This window comes from Egretta garzetta, unplaced genomic scaffold, assembly GCF_000687185.1.
Source record: "Egretta garzetta isolate BGI_Z169 unplaced genomic scaffold, ASM68718v1 scaffold190, whole genome shotgun sequence".
Classification (NCBI taxonomy): domain Eukaryota; kingdom Metazoa; phylum Chordata; class Aves; order Pelecaniformes; family Ardeidae; genus Egretta; species Egretta garzetta.
In genome coordinates, this window is record NW_009258272.1 from 1,023,620 (window position 1) to 1,039,820 (window position 16,201).

At 48.7% G+C, this 16,201-nt stretch overlaps 1 protein-coding gene across 1 annotated transcript in view; it reads right to left on the reverse strand.

Annotated features, from left to right (window-relative positions):
- Nucleotides 1-16,201, reverse strand: part of COL27A1 (collagen type XXVII alpha 1 chain) — a 166,593-nt gene that overhangs the window by 86,147 nt on the left and 64,245 nt on the right. Inside the window, exons 13-16 of the mRNA XM_009634842.2 lie at nucleotides 13,408-13,461; nucleotides 9,119-9,163; nucleotides 5,132-5,185; nucleotides 4,667-4,711 (exon numbers count right to left, since the gene is read on the reverse strand). Of these exons, the coding sequence (XP_009633137.1) occupies nucleotides 4,667-4,711; nucleotides 5,132-5,185; nucleotides 9,119-9,163; nucleotides 13,408-13,461 (198 nt within the window). The remainder of the gene's footprint in view (nucleotides 1-4,666; nucleotides 4,712-5,131; nucleotides 5,186-9,118; nucleotides 9,164-13,407; nucleotides 13,462-16,201) is intronic.

Consider the following 16,201-nt stretch of genomic DNA (forward strand, 5'->3'; position numbering starts at 1 on the left):
AGTGGAGGCCCCATCCCTGGGAACATTCAAGGCCAGGTTGGATGGGGCCCTGAGCAACCTGATCTAGTTAGCGGTGTCCCTGCTCCTGCAGGGGGATTGAACTAGATGACCTCTAGGGGTCCCTTCCAACCCAAAACATTCTATGATTCTATGATTCTATGCTGCTGAGCGAAAGGAATTGTCCTCAGTGACAAAAAGAAAAACCTGTACAAGGCCACGTGCTTGGATGCGACCAAGACAGATGGGTTTAATAGGAGATTGCAGACATCTAATTAAATCTTCATCAACACATCCCCAAAGATGTTCTGACCTGCAGGCTGAGCTGGCGGGGCAGGCCAGGCATGAGCGGTATGGGCTGTGCTCCAGGTACCCCAGGACACCAGAACCCACGGCTGCTCCCACAGCCCCGTCGGGCCCCAGGGGACCAAGGCAGGGCCAGGCACAGGCAGCTCCAGGAGGACGTGCAGGAGAGGCCAAGTTCTGTAGGACTACGACTGGAGGAAGAAGACCATCCCTTGCCAGGGAGAACGTGGGACACTCAAAATCCCTATTCCCCCTCAAACTTGGGCTAGTCCGTGCATGGCAGCAGATGGAAGGTATGAGGCCCCCAAGGCTGCTCTCATCTGCCGTGAATTACTAATTACGAAAGGTTACTGATTACGTGCAGGAGAGGCCAAGTTCTGTAGGACTACGACTGGAGGAAGAAGACCATCCCTTGCCAGGGAGAACGTGGGACACTCAAAATCCCTATTCCCCCTCAAACTTGGGCTAGTCCGTGCATGGCAGCAGATGGAAGGTATGAGGCCCCCAAGGCTGCTCTCATCTGCCGTGAATTACTAATTACGAAAGGTTACTGATTAGTGTCAGCATGGAAGCAGTGAGGTTTGCCACTCTCCGCCCCTGCTGACCCAGCATTTCAGAGGCTGCCAAATGTCTAGGGCTTTTCTTTTTTTTTTTTCTCCTTTTTTTTTTTTGTTAATATGAAGTTTAACTCTATGTTTACCAGCTTTCTGAAAACCACAGTGGAGGAGAAGAGGGGAGAGCTGGTACGTTTATCCCTCTCCCCTCTGGCCATGTAATGGGAGACTCCGGCACTTCTCCTGCAATAATCCCTCACACTCCTTTGGGAGAAGCCTCCAATTACAAACAGGTTTATTACAAACTGCTTTCCAGAGAATCCACCTGACACCTTCAACCAAGATTCAGCCTTCGGTAGGCTGGGACTCTCTGGTGTAAGGTGTTGATTTGCTGCTGGAATGGGCACGTTGAGTATGGCTGACAGCTACTGTTGGCTGAGCCTAGGCATCATCTGTGCTTGCTAGTCCCCAGACTCATTCATCTTGCACATTCAACACACTTAGCACGTGGCCCAGGTCTTTCAGAGATGGACTAGCCATTTGAGGTGCCCACTTAGAGTCTCAGGAAAGATGCTTGGACCCTCGGCAGATGGCGGCTGAACCCCTATGGAAAATCATGCCCCTTCAACTTATTTCTGACCCCTGTTCACGAGCTGGGGTGCAAAGAGGACTCCTGGATTCTAACAGAGCTTTCTGCTGTATGGGCTCTGCGTGGTACGGTGCCAGCCATTCCTTCTCCTGCAGCATTCCTGGTCAACGCACTGCAGGAAAGCAGCGCCAGCTTGGAAGTCTGGAATAATTTGCTCTTCAAAGGGAACTCAGGGACCTCATATGCTCATAGGGTGGTACAGTGGGATGTGTGTGCATGAGCCACACCAATGTGCAGGGAGAAGGTTGCTGCATGGTGGCTGGACTGTCATCCCCAACGAATTAGCAGAGCTCACCCTTGTAATTGCATCTTCAGCATCCAGCAGAGAGGGGAACTCTGTTACTTGGGAGGTGACCAAGCTATGAATAAGGATCTCTGCAGACATAGATTGCACACAACTGTGGTCTGGAAATATTTCAAGAATGGCAAGAGGCAACTTTCAGACCAACAGGCATAGAGAATAAATACAAGATTAGGGGAGGCTGCTTATGTTTCTGGTCATAGCAGTAGGACAGCTTTGTCTGAAGATGACGATGGAGGGTCATAATGAAGTCAAAATCTAATGGACTGAAAAAGAACAGTAAGCAACCAGAGAAAGCCTTTAAATAAGAAGTCACAGCCTAAAAATAGCAATAGCAGAAGAAAATAACAGTGCCATGACCGGTGGGAGATCACAGAAGGAGCCTCCAACACAAGTTGATCCTTCTGCTCCAGGCAGGGTCCTTCCCGTGATCCAAGCCCAACTGGGCACTAAGCGAACACCGAGATCCTACCTCTGCTTTCCCATATGTGGGATTTCCTTAAGTCAGGTATTTCTAAGATCAGCTTCAATTAAAAAGCATGTTGTAAAAAACCAAGGGGGACAAAAAAGATTTATGGTGCAGCTTCTTACCAATGGCTGAGGTGACAAGTGTTTTTATTGCAATGAGGCAGGCGGCAAGAGGAAAGATGATCCCAGAAGGAGAGGGTCCAAGAGGCCAGGGTGCAGGCAGAGGATTTTTGTGAAGGCAGAGTTTTTCCCTTGCTACAAGCTGAGCAAAAGCAGCAAGACCAGGTATAATTTAAATTTCTTAGTGGTACAAGAGCATAAACAATTAAAACACAAATGTAAACAAGCTGTAAGAAGGGATGAGTGTTTTTAGCCATGATGCCCAAATCAGAGTGAGAGAAAATAACAAGGCTTAAAGGTGCCATTCACTAAAGAAACACGGGAGTAAATGAAGGCAACAGCCTTTTGATCAGGCGGAGAAGAGGTGTGTTATAAACTGGGCCAACCAGCTGAACAGCAAGACCAACAAATCAGAAAACCAAATAACTGAAAAAACCACAAAGCTGTTTCAGGCCAAATCCTCCCCCAAAGGTAAGGAGAGCTGATGAACTTCACCTATACTCAAGCAGGTGCAGCAAACTCAGATGCTTTGGCTAAAAACCTCAATGCCAGGGCTGTGTGCCTTCATCTGAGCAGACGAGAACTGTGGCTGTCGATGCCTAAGCAGGTCTGATTTTCCTTTACCTTGTATTTCCCAGCCCTCTGGCTCTTGAACTGCTGGAAAGGACATGCACAAGCTGTTTGGAAGCTCTCTCTGACTCTGAAATCATCATTGGTCTGATCTGAATGTTTGATAGCACCCAGGATAGCCAAACTAAAGTAAACTCACAGGGACAGAGGAGGCTTGAGCAGGAGGGTTGGTTTGTCAGCCTTGGATTTGGAATGGGCTGGAATGAACGCCAGGAAGGAAGCCTGCCCTGTCCAAGGAAAACGCAGGGGGAGAGGTAGCTAGGGAGGGAGGGAAAAGGTTTCCTGCACCTCAGGAGAGAGAGAGGCTGCAAGACTGAGCACGGGATTATTGGGAGAGGACGGATAATTCTGCACTTGGGAGTACCATAAGGATTACTCTAGGGAGACCTGCAAGCCATTTGGTTACTGTGATAGCAGAGGCTGGAGAAATACTAGGGATAAACAGAGCAGGCTGTGTGAAGCGATGGAGACTGTAATGCCAGGGAGGTTAATTTTTCTAAACAATGATTTAAATGTTGGTGATTCTTAAGACACTCAACCATTTCTTCCAAGGAGCAGACAGAAGAGTCTGTCAGCTCTGGGAACTGGTGTTGGAGTCAAGAAACCAGCCACAATGCTCGTCCTAAAGAAAAAGTCCTTCTCTTGCCCTATCCTTCCTCTCTACAAAAGTGAAAAGGCGGTACAGGAAAGAAATGGAAACTGCAGACACAGGAGCCCTGGCAAAGAGCTGCTATAATATAAGGAGAGTGGAATCAACTGGCTTGACGCTACTTCCCCCATGTGCAGATTTGGGCTGCTAAATCATTCTCTAAAAGCAAACATCTAACAAGAGAATAAAACATCAGACAGGAGAATACACTTAATGGTCATTTTCCATTACCCTCCTGAGCAATCAGAGCCAACAATAAATGATTGCACCTCCCACTCTTTCAGACTAAATAAATCCTACAGTCAAGTATCTGTAGGAGGATGGGTCTCATGACAGTGAGACATTTACACACACAGCTTCATGCTGGTTTAGCTCAAGCTGCATGTTTCTCTGCCTGCAGCACCAAATCATTGCAATCAATGCCCCTCTCCTTTTTTCTTTTTCTAAAGTGATTTATATCGGTTTGGCGTAAGGCAATTCCCTCTCGGCAGGAAGCTGAACTGAGGGGAGCCTCTCCGAACAGGCGCAGAGGCACCTAACACAGGGCAGTTTTCCTGGGGATCCAGCTGGTTCGCCTGATCCAGTGAGCTGCGCTGCTTTGTGTTTCCTCCAAATGCGTTATTGCAAACCCACTGTCAGTGGTGTTAGGTCTTCATCCTCCTCCCTATCCCATCATGTAAGCGATACAAAAACATAAAAGCCCAGTGAAACACCAGATAATCTTACAGTTACCGTCATCGTCAGTGGGAAACAGAAGCTCCAAAGAGGATCTGGGCATAAGTGATCTACACTAGAGCTCTGTGGAAAAGGGGATGGGCAGATATAAAAGAAAGAAAAATCAAAACTGGAGCATCGAGAAAGGAGGAAGGATGGGAGCAAAGACACAGACAGAATGGAAGCAGTACCATGGTGCTGAATAAGAAGGAGAAGCTAGAAAGGGATTTTCACATGCAAAATTAAAACACAGTGCAATAAGGGAGTATTCAGATCACCTTATCACCTTTCAGTCCATGTTCTCCAGGGTTTCCCATCAGCCCCTGAAACAAAAGAAAGTCCGGAGTGAGACCTAGCCACTGTGGAGACTTGCTCAGGTCTACGACATTCGATGGCCCTGATGGGGCTGGTGGCTCAGACCAACAGCACTGGCCTGGCACAGCCCCAAGTTCAAACTCCAGGCTGCTCCCAAAGGATGCTCCATCACACATTCCTCAAACACCCTTCCTTGTGGGACCTGGCTGGAGGTCCACAGGGAAGATGCCCCGGGATTCTCCAGTGACTTACACCTACTGCAGAGCACCAGTGGGATGTTGTGTTCAACAGTCCTGTGCCTGGGTCAATGGACAAGCATTAGTACCACCCTTCCTTTCTCTCAGGACCATCACCCAAGGGAGGAATGGAATAATCTTCAGCCCTCCCATGGAAGAATGAGAGCTCACACAGCTCGGTTATTCTCTTACCTTTAAGCCTTTTGGTCCTGGATAGCCTATCGGTCCGACAGAGCCCATGTCACCCTAGTAAGAGAAAGAAAATTACCGAAGTTATGAGGTGCAAACCCAGCAGATAGCTGCATGTGGTGTGATAGTCCTCTCCTATTTGGCCTCTCAGTATACCTCAATTTATAGGAATTGTGCCACGGACTTCAGCAGAAGAAGCATCCTGGCACGAGTCAGGAGTCTTTTAATGTGTAGGCAGCCTCTAAATAAAAGCAGCACAGGGTGCTGGCCTTGCAGGCATGCCAGGGAAGAAGAGCAGCTCCTGTTCCCGTCCTGCTCTCACCGCAAAGAGGAGACCCTAAAGCAGCTTGAGTCTAAGTGCTGGAGAGGTCAGCTGTCCCCCATGACCACCTCATCCATCCCCCCGATGCCACTGCCCCTGTGCATGGCCATGGCAATTGGGCAGGATGTGCTGGATGCCTGGATAACACGTGGGCATCCTGCTCCTGCGCCACAGGAGCTGCGGGTATCAGGGAGAATCTGAAAACAGGAGCTGGCTTCCTGGGTCCACTTAAAAATAGGCTAGTATATTAATGGCAAAATAATGGAAAATTAATTAAGAAACCACCTCGAAGTCTGCAACCATAGGATGTGAGAAATTTTTTTTTTATATGTTCTTCCTAACTTTTGAATAGATTCATTTCCATCTTCCGCTATTTGGAAAATTAAACTGAGCTGATTTAAGACAATCCTGGAGTGTGTTTGTTCTCAGTGAGGTTACTTATGTTCACAGAAGGAATCTACCACAGCGTTCCTGAGTTCCCTGGAGGGAGTCTGAGAGCGTGTTAAAAGGGACACCTACCCAAACAGCAAAAAAAGGCAGCAGTCAAGAAATTTGGGTTGCTACTGAGCTCTGGTATCTAAAAGCGATAAGGGGAGGAGAGAGGAGAAACAGGAGGTAAGGACAGAGGTGGCCATTCTGCTGCAGCCAGAAGCCAGCACAGCATCGCGTATCAGGACTCACAGGAGGAACTGCACATGGGAGGACACCGGGGCTGACGGCAGCTGTGTGTACCTGCGTGTGCCCGTGTAACAGAAAGCCTTCAGTGGCTGGCATTTAAACAGGCTCTGAGGGCTTGCTGCCCATGAAGGGAGTCAGTGATAGGGTGCACCAGCCTTGCCTGCAGTGTGTAAATAAACAGGGAGGGCTCTGCTGAAGGAGCGCTTCTCTGGTTGGCAGCCGTGGGCCTGCAGCCACGCTGGGAGCGCTGGGCTGCAGCCCCCGAACAGACGCCCTTTTCATACGTCCGAGCATAAAGGCTTCTTGTAGAAATGCGTTTACTTAAAGCTTTGCCCACACAGTTAATTAGGAGAGCAAGAGACTTTAGTTACAGCTAATTCTGCTCTTCAGCCTCTCTTAAACAGTGAATCCAAACACCTGCAGAGTGCCTGGAGGCAGCTGGGAACCCGGCCGGTCCCATGGGGGTGGCTGTAGCTGGGAAGGAAGGAAGTGACTGAAGGGGGGCCAGCCCAGAGCAAACACCCAGCCACCTTCTCCATGCCCTGCAGCGCGAGCCCCATGCCGCAGACCCCAGGGAACAAGGCTGGTGCTGCCCTGCAGAGGGTGCAAGGCAGGATGGATGTGCTCCCTTCTCCCCAGGAGGATGGAGGAGGTCACTCTTAGATCCATCCCACTAGAGATGTTTCAGCATCCTGAATTCAGGAGTTGCGTATCACCCCAGGACACAAGATCTGACTCAGTTTGAAGTTTTTATCTGCTCAGAGTGGTACCAACAGACTCGCTGGGAAAGACAGCGGCCAGTTGCTACGGCTGCAGCAAGTGACTCCTGAAAAAAGAGCATTGCAAAGGACTGACCTTCTGCCTTAAAAGTAAAGCTAAGAATAAGATCACAACAGGAATGATGATTTCTTCATCCAGATGGGAAGGAAGAAGAAATTTAAAGTTTAAGACAGGCCAGGCTCAGCAGCAAAAGGAGAACTGCTGCTTTTGCCCTTTTCCAGCAAAAACATTAGAACTTGGGGTGTCAGCAGAAACCAACGTAATGGATCAAGACAGAGAAGGTGACAGACTCCAGATACCTGGAGATGGAGCTAAATCCTGCTCTAGGACATGCACTGCCCCATCTTGGGGTCAGTCAGGGAAAAAGCAAATTTAGTTACACCTCACATAGAATTTGGTGCCACTTGCCCCCAACATGGGACAAAACGCTCAGGATGACAAAGGCAGGTTGGAAAACCCACACTGTCTGTCCTCATTGCAGATCATCTCCAGGCAAAACCTGGCCCCAAGGACTAACAGCATGGAGGGGAGGACAGGCAGCCTCCTGACTCCATCATCTCTGGAAGGACCTTGGTCACATTTACTATATCCCACCTTTCAAACAAATACCTGTGAGATAATAGCAACCAGGTTAAGATAAACCTTTCTAAAAACTAGGAGAAATATGATCCAATTTGGACAACACCTTCAATCGTATTCTTTTAAATTGCAATCATCCTCTCATAGCTCTTTGCCAGGAGCCCATCCTTTCTGCTGCTATGGCTGAAGTAGCTACTTCCATCTCCGCTAACAAGGGGAAACAGGCACCCAAATCCTGGCTCCACAGGAAACTTTCCAAAGCCTTAATCCATCTTTGCTCCCATCTGCAAGACGGGTACACTTGTTCCACCATATTCTCTGCTTTTCCCCCATGGATTCTAAGATTTCTGGGTTTGGTGTTGTATGGTTGTGCAATGTCTAGGGCAACCGAGGCCTTGATCGCAGCTGACATACACACTCCTATAATTTAAGCTATGAAAAGGCAAAAGGGGACGGTTTTTAACCATTCATTGCAAGTCAAGTTTTCATGGATTATCACAGCTGAGGAGGAATCATTCTGAAAGAATGCTGTAGTACTAACAGACCCTACCACTTTTTGTGCATGGAAGGAAATAGCTTGAAAAAAAAAGTACCAAGACCTAAAAATAAACCATAATGTTTTCAGCTGGGCATTCACTACCCCCTACGGCTGCCAGAGGAGGAGTTGCCACCCATCCTTACAGCCATTTATCTCCTGCTGGGGTAGAGTGTAATGAGGGGTGGAATTTGGCTGTGTACATAATTACCTGGATTAGTGATGGGATAGTGAGAGCATGGATTCTAAGATTTCTGGGTTTGGTGTTGTATGGTTGTGCAATGTCTAGGGCAACCGAGGCCTTGATCGCAGCTGACATACACACTCCTATAATTTAAGCTATGAAAAGGCAAAAGGGGACGGTTTTTAACCATTCATTGCAAGTCAAGTTTTCATGGATTATCACAGCTGAGGAGGAATCATTCTGAAAGAATGCTGTAGTACTAACAGACCCTACCACTTTTTGTGCATGGAAGGAAATAGCTTGAAAAAAAAGTACCAAGACCTAAAAATAAACCATAATGTTTTCAGCTGGGCATTCACTACCCCCTACGGCTGCCAGAGGAGGAGTTGCCACCCATCCTTACAGCCATTTATCTCCTGCTGGGGTAGAGTGTAATGAGGGGTGGAATTTGGCTGTGTACATAATTACCTGGATTAGTGATGGGATAGTGAGAGCGCACATGAAACTCCCGTGTAGCTGGAGGACAGACGGTTCCTGCCCACGGTCTGGGCAAGAGCTGTGCGTCCTTAGGTCACTGCTTACAGGGGCTTGCTTTTTAAAAGATGACAGATCCTGGTGTGGAATGAATATTGCATCTTTGAAGAAACACCCTGGTAAATGTTATCAGAAGGGTGAGTTATCTAGGAATAAGGGTGTTAACAGCAAACCTTTAATCTGTTCCCTGTCGCTTAGGAAGGGCTTGCCCTCCCCTGCCTCCCAGTCTACCAGGCAACCTCCTCTCTCCCCAGATGCCATACAAAGAGTCGTCCTGTTCACTGCCCTGCCGCAGGAAGAAGAAATCTGTGCGTAGTTATGCAGGCTGAAAGGGTTAAAGCCCTGAGAAGCCAGATCTCCATTTGTTTTTATACTTACAATGAGTCCAAGGACTCCAGGAGGACCTGGGGCTCCCAATTCTCCCTAAAAGGAAAGACAAACATGGTTACAGAGGCTTTGTAGACAAACAGAGGCTGAAAGGCAGCTCAGTGTTTCAAGAACTTGAGGGAAGGGAAAAGACCGTCCCTCCCCCTTCCCCAGGAGCAGGCTGGATAAAAGAAGCATTTCAGTGTGCAGGCAGGGGAGCGGGTGGGAGATGAAGGTGCAGGCAGGGAGGGGGAATTGGAGCAGCAAAGCGCAGGTGGGAGGGGGAGGAAAGCTGCTGCTCCGTGGGGAAAATGAGTTTTCTGGAGAGTGGTTAAGGAACAATAATACTCATAAGAAAAAGAGGACTCGGATGAAAATGAAACTGGATAATTTGCGGAGAGGGTGTTATGCCAGCTGCTGGTGCTGGTTGATGGGCCCTGGGACTGTGGTTGGCACACGGGGCGCTCCAAGGCTGCTCCTCCTGTGTCTGAGAGCTGGTTTAAGGTGGGGAACCAGCAGCGTCCTCTGCACTCTGCCTCATCCATCTGGGCTCCTGCCCAGACCATCAGCTAGCCATTTCTTTAATTTTCAGAAAAAGCCCCTAACCTTCGGGCTGCAGCTTATCTGCAGGGAGGTGGCTCAGCACCTCTGTGCCTGGAGCAGGGAGCTCTCTGCGGGGAACCCCACGCTTGCTTGGACGATGAATCACTTCTAATCACGCCGCAGAGAGCAGGAGAGGGACTGCAGAGATTTCACCTTGGGCTCTGTGCCCATTTGTAATCTCTTATTGCTCCCAAGCAGGGCATTTGGGAAAGCACCAGCTTCTCTTAGAGGCTTTTCAAGAGCACCTTGGAGCGCACCATTTCGAGGGACAGCCTGCTATCTGGGTTCGTGGGGCTGGTTTGAATTCTCAGCTTCACCACAAACTCCCTCCATGCCTGCTTTCCAAAACCATGCAGGTGCCAGGAGTGCCGGCGCACAGGTGCCTGATGGCATTTCCAGGTGAAGAGCAGCAGAGAAGCTGTGTCAGACCCCCACAAATCACCTATCGAGGTACCCAAGTACTTGAGCAATCCCTACGCAATGCTCAGCCTGCCCTGTGTCTCCCTCGGTGGATCACCCTTCTCCCTTGCCACATCGACAGTGGGTTGCTTGTTGGGGCAGGGACCTGCTCTTACACACCTCTGCCTCCAACAGGGCCTCTCAAAACAAGTGCATTGGAAATACTAAACTTCCCGTTGGCTCAGACAACCCTAGCCCTGCTCGGGATCATGCTGGCTACTTTCTTTGACAGACCAGCTCAGTTTATGGTGCACATCTGGTGGAGTCCCCTTCAGCGCAATAAAGCTCCCCTTTTATGGAAAGATTTGCCTAGTGAAAGAAAGGAAGAGAAGGGGACACAACGTGACTAAACCTGCTCAGCCTCCTTGGGTAAAGGGTTATGTGTGTTTATTTTATGGGAAGTGGAGTAAAGGACTACTGGGCAAGCACACACAAAAAGCGTTTCATAATTTCAACCAGCCTAAAATTGCTTTTTTATGGCCGGTTCCTTTCCTCTATAATTGAGACATCTGCGGAGCAATTGTTCCTCACGGGTGGGATTTCTGTGTCCTCAGAGCTACTGTAATAAGGTCAGCTTCAAGCTTTTAGTCGAGGCCTGACATTACTAGGCTCAGCAAGAAGAGAGAATATCCCCAGGAATGCTCAGCATGGGAGCTGCACGGTGGCCTGGGTTTCCCAATAAGCCCTGCAGGCTCTCAGGGTAGCTGGGATGAAGACTGGGTAGATGGTCAGCTCTTGGTCCCACCAGTTGCAGGAGGGACTACCTTGATTTCTGAGTTACATCACGTGGGTATTCCTCAAGAGAAAAAGTAAATGTGGAAATGCACGGCCTCACATCTAACACAAGAGGATTTCCTCTTGGAATAGGAGAGGGTGGATTCCCCTGGGAGAGGTGGGCAGGACTAGCTGTTAATTTGAGCCATTCCCTGGCCTGGGACACCGAGGATTTACAGGTGCTCTTTCCTGGCTATCAGCAATGACAGGCTGGTCCCTGACCTGCGAGGGAAATCGGGCTCTATTCTCCTTTCTTCAGTGCATGAACTGGGCACTGGGACAAGAGACAAGGAGATGAATCAACAGTCCTTTCCCATGTCTAATTCCTGTGATTAAGAGACTAATTGGAGTGGCTAAAGCGCTCCGGGAACGGGGATCTGGAATGTGATGGCTCAACAGTTCTCAGCAAGTTGGTAGGAGGGAAAAACGCCCCTGCGGTTGGAAGAGTCTTTGCTCTGTCTGGAGGGGATGGAAAGAAGATCAGAGGCTGTCGGCTTCAGCCATCCCCATGTGGCAGCAGAGGCAGTGGCAGCGTAAGAGCTCAGGGGATCACACGGAGGATGGGGCAGTTCAGGACCCGTGGCCGCCTGGCCGCCTGCCTACGATTTAGCTGCATACTCCACCTAGCAAGCTCGGCATATTTCTGTGTTCGACAAACAGACTTTCTGGCATTTTTCTGCGTCTGTGACTCCACTTGTGACCCCGTGAACCTCCCTTTAAGTCAGCCGAAACAGTCTGTTTTCATTCTACAATCTCCAAGGCACATTAATATTTAAAAGCCGTTGATAAGATGAAAGAAGAGCAATCCTTCTGGATGAATTAACGGAAGGGACATTTGCTTCTCCCTGATGCTCTGGGAACTGGCATTCAGCTAACATTGAGCACATCTTCTGAATGGGGCTTAGACAACTTGCAAATTTAAAAGAAAACAAAACAAATTGTTTGGGAAAAAAAAAAAAAAAATCTTTCTGACCTCCAGGATTCCTGCTCTTCCTGGTGGGCTGGTTGGAAATACAATCCAGAATTCTTCTACTTTGGGACTACTGATTCCACTCTGACCCATGGCTTAAGTTGACCGAAGGATGGGAAAAGTCCTGCAGAAGTATTCCTTGGGAATCCGATTCTTTCAGTTCACTGCATCCGCGACTCTTATGCTGCATTCCCACAAAGGCTGGAGTGTAGCTAAGCTTGGCTTGCTGGTTAGAGTTGCTTGCAAAAATAACTTTTATGCTGCATTTATGATGAATGGGAACTTGAAGACACATGTGGAGTAGGTTATTTCACACAAATCGTTCCACCAAACGCCACGAGCAGCACTGTGATTATGTGTGAATAACCAAGACAGCAGGTAATACATCTGAGAACTTTTGTAATCCAGAAGGGCACATTTTGTGAGTAGAAGAAAACACAGGGCATACCCAACTGCTTGGTGTTAAGTGCTACAAGAGCAGAGCAAAATAAACCTTATCAGCATCCAGCTGCTTAAATGGTCTCTGGGACCACCCTGACCCAATTCCCAGGAGATACATCCCATCCTTAGAAAGCCAGCAGGGGTCAGATGAAGACTGGAGAGAAGCCAAGAACTCAGGAACCTGGAGACTTCTTCCATTGCAGTGTCAGGCCTGGCTGAGGCACGGGGCAGGGCGGCAGAAGCCTGGGCTATGGTGTCTGTCCCTCAGTGCTCCCAGACACTGGAGCAGGGAATCTGGCTCTTCTGCACCAGCATCAACATTCACTTCAGATGAGGAAAGGTACTGAGCTTGGAGTACTTTAAAGCTTACTTCTACAGGGTAGTGAGGTGCAAACCAAGCGCTACCAGCTTGCTAACTTGCATCAGAAGATGAAATGTGGCGAAAAGGAGGGGCATGTGCCTCTCTGTGCAACTCAGACCTCTACACAATTGCGTATGGTCTGATCGTCTGAGGGTTCACATGCACTCCGGTAGCCATCCATGGTGCCTTATGATGATACATCCCTCTGTCTGCAGGCCCACGTCTCCCTGCTATGTTCATATGAAGCTTTACCCAGAGCATGTTAGTCAACAAGGTGGTTCCTGTGGCTGTCACAGGCTTTGCATCAGGCCCTGTGTTATGGACAACTTGCTCCAACCACTATCTCCTCATCAGGAGCAACATCCCTGCCTTTTCTCTCTTGATTTTTCTTCTAGTCATATCCTCAGGATGAGAAATCATCTACGAAGACCAAGGTGCAAGAAAGGCAATAGTGGAGACAGAAAGCAGATGGCAATGCGATGACCTGGCAGTTGCAGGATGTCGAGTTGAACATGGGAATTCGCAGCACACTTGAGCAGGGCAGGGGCATATATTTGATTTTTAGGAGGGACAACAACAACATGCTAGCAGCTGCCACCAAACCGAAAAGCTTCTTTCAGCTCTAACTAGCATGATGCAGTACAGTGTGGTATCTACTGCAACAGAAAGAAGGGGAAAAAGCTATCAACTTACTGGGTTCCCATCGATGCCTGGAGGTCCTCGTTCCCCAAAATCACCAGGAAAACCCTGAGGAGAGGAGGCAAACATGAGTATTAGTTGTTGACACACGCTTGTGTAAAGACAGTCGGCTTAAAAACCTCTCCCCCTGCACTTGGTGCAGCACTTTGGTGGACAGCAGGTCGCAAGGAAGCATGGGCCAGCCAGCCTGCCTGTCCTCATCCAAACCATTCCTGCCCCACCAGCTCAGGGAGAAGCTCTGCAAGGCCAAGAGCTCTGATTCATTGCTCTCTCCTGGGGCCAGTGAAGGGTAACCAGAAGCACTGTTTACAAGGCTCAGCCACACGCTGCACATTAACTAATGGGAGCCTCGAGAGGAAGAATCAGGAAGGAGACAGGAAGGCTTTTTCCTTGGCCATGCTATGAAGAGCACCCATTGCTGAGGCTGCTGGACCTGGTGTATTCACACCTTGTCTTGCAGGCTATGTCCAGCCCTCAATCAATTTTCTTAGCACTAGTTGTCAGCCCTGGGCACGCTTCAGATGAGCGGGCATAGCAGAGAGAAGGGGTGGAAATCAGTGCTTCTCTCCTCCTTTTGATTCACCCAAGTACTCCAGTATGTCCCACAAGGAATACGCAGCCCTGAAGATTATGTTGCGTAGTTTGCATGTGAAATGATAACCTCACATTTGGTAGATCAAACTCTGTATATATCTTTATACAGTGCTTTCTATCCTCTTTCAGGAAGAAATATCCTACTGATAGAATACTTCCTTAAAAGTCAATACCTCCTTAAAAGTCAATCCCAAATCCCTTATGTTCTGGAAGAATTCATAAACTTCACTGCAATGACTATCCTCAAAAATAGATTGTCAATCTGAATTATTTCATCCTGTCTACTAACACAGTCATTTTAACAGTACCCCCTTCTCACAGGGTAGCTGAATAGCGTAATGCCTGTTGGAGCCCATGCGGATGCTTAATGGAGCTGATCAAAGATGCCTGGTGAATTCACTCCAATGCATTCACGACCTTTCAGCTTGCCAGAGGAACAAACTGTTCCAAGCTCATTATGGTCCACACCCCAGAGCTGTGAAAGACCATGTTTACTACATGAAAAAGTCACCACAAAAGACTACTTCATCATCTCATTACATCGGATACAAATTTGGAAGACTTCAAACAATTAGCAAAAAGGGAGTGGAGGTACTGAGCCAGCACATGGTGGTGGGACACGTTCTCTCTCGCACTCTCAGACAGACCCCACGCTCTCCTAAGCCCCCCAACTCCCCGTTACAAACAAATCATACAGCAGCTTGCTCTCCCTTGTCCTCTCGTGCTCTGTCTCCCTCAAAGAGCTCAGCACAGGGGCACACAACCTTGGTGGCTGGTGAACCCTCTTAGACTCTACAACTACATTTTCAGGGGGGAAGCAGTTGAGTTTAAGATGGATTGGACTCAATTTTCCCCTGAGCTTGAACTTGGTTCAGCAAAGGACTGGCAGGGACCAGGCTGCCAGGAACTACCAGGGACCAGCTCAATCAGCAGCAGCTTCAGGGCTGCTCTGAACTTCAGCTGTGGGTGCTTTGGGAGGCTGCAGCACCGAGGTAAGAGGCCTGTGGCTCTCCGCTTCGTTTTCTCGCATGCACCTTAAGATGAAGCGAGATAAAATGTGACACAGCATCCACCTCCTTCTACTCTGAGGCAAAAGGGAAATCATTGTCTGCTAGAGGAGCTCCCCATGGACAGAGCATAGGCAGAACCTAACCCCAGGCTCCGACTCCTGGACTTGGTTAATTCAGCCAGGGCCAAAATCTTGCTTTATTCTCCACACTATTCTAATTGTGGGCATCAGGATGGAAAATTAAGGAACATATTTGCATATAAAAGGCTTCCTAACCAGATCATCTACCTTTGTGCTTCAGTTCAGGGTGGGAACTTGCAAAACAAAGCTCCAACCACCCCTGCTCCCTCTTCTGTTTATGGTGGAGCAGTCCTGGAGAGTGAGCAGCATTGCTTAGATGAGGCTACACCAGAAGACGTGCTCCAGAGATGCACCAACAAGCTCCCACTGCTAGTGGGTGCATAACTTTTGACTCGGAGTCATGGTAAAAGTGCCTTACACCCTTCTCTGGCTCCACCAGACCATGAGATATAAAGGACAACATGACCAGGTTCTGGGCTAGCTCAGAGCTTAAGAGGCAAGGATGGAGCAGACAGGGGGACGGTCCTGAGCCAGAAAGATGCTCTCTCTCTTCCTGCCTGCTCCTCCGTATACAACAAACACTGGTTACCTTGGAAAAGCAAACCTGGGGGAAGCAAAATGTGACAGCCAACAGCAACATGCTGGCTGGAAACCCAACAGCAACACTGAGACTTGGAATGATCACAGCGGACGGAACAGGAACACTACATTGGGAAGCTCTGCAGTCAAAGATGTCATCCAAGACCTCCCTGCACCTTTGAGGGTTTACATCTCATGGTCAACACAACCAGGTAAAAAGATACTTGCGCAAACCTAAGGTAAGAGATGGGAGACCTGTTTAAGACAGCCACAATTTTGCCACTGACTTCAGAGCCAGCATTTCACCCCTCCTGCACCAATTCCCTACAGTATCCAGTAAGCACTCCTGAACAGACGCAAGCTATTGCTTGCTTGCTTGGATCCAATATTTCTACTTTATGGGCATTGCTGCGAATGGGAAGGTTGTCTGCCTTTTTCCAGCTGGGCACTACATCCCTCAAGCCTGTGCAGATGCCAAGAAGTTGTGGTAAGCAACCGCTGGAAACGGCCTTCTGCCATCTAGAG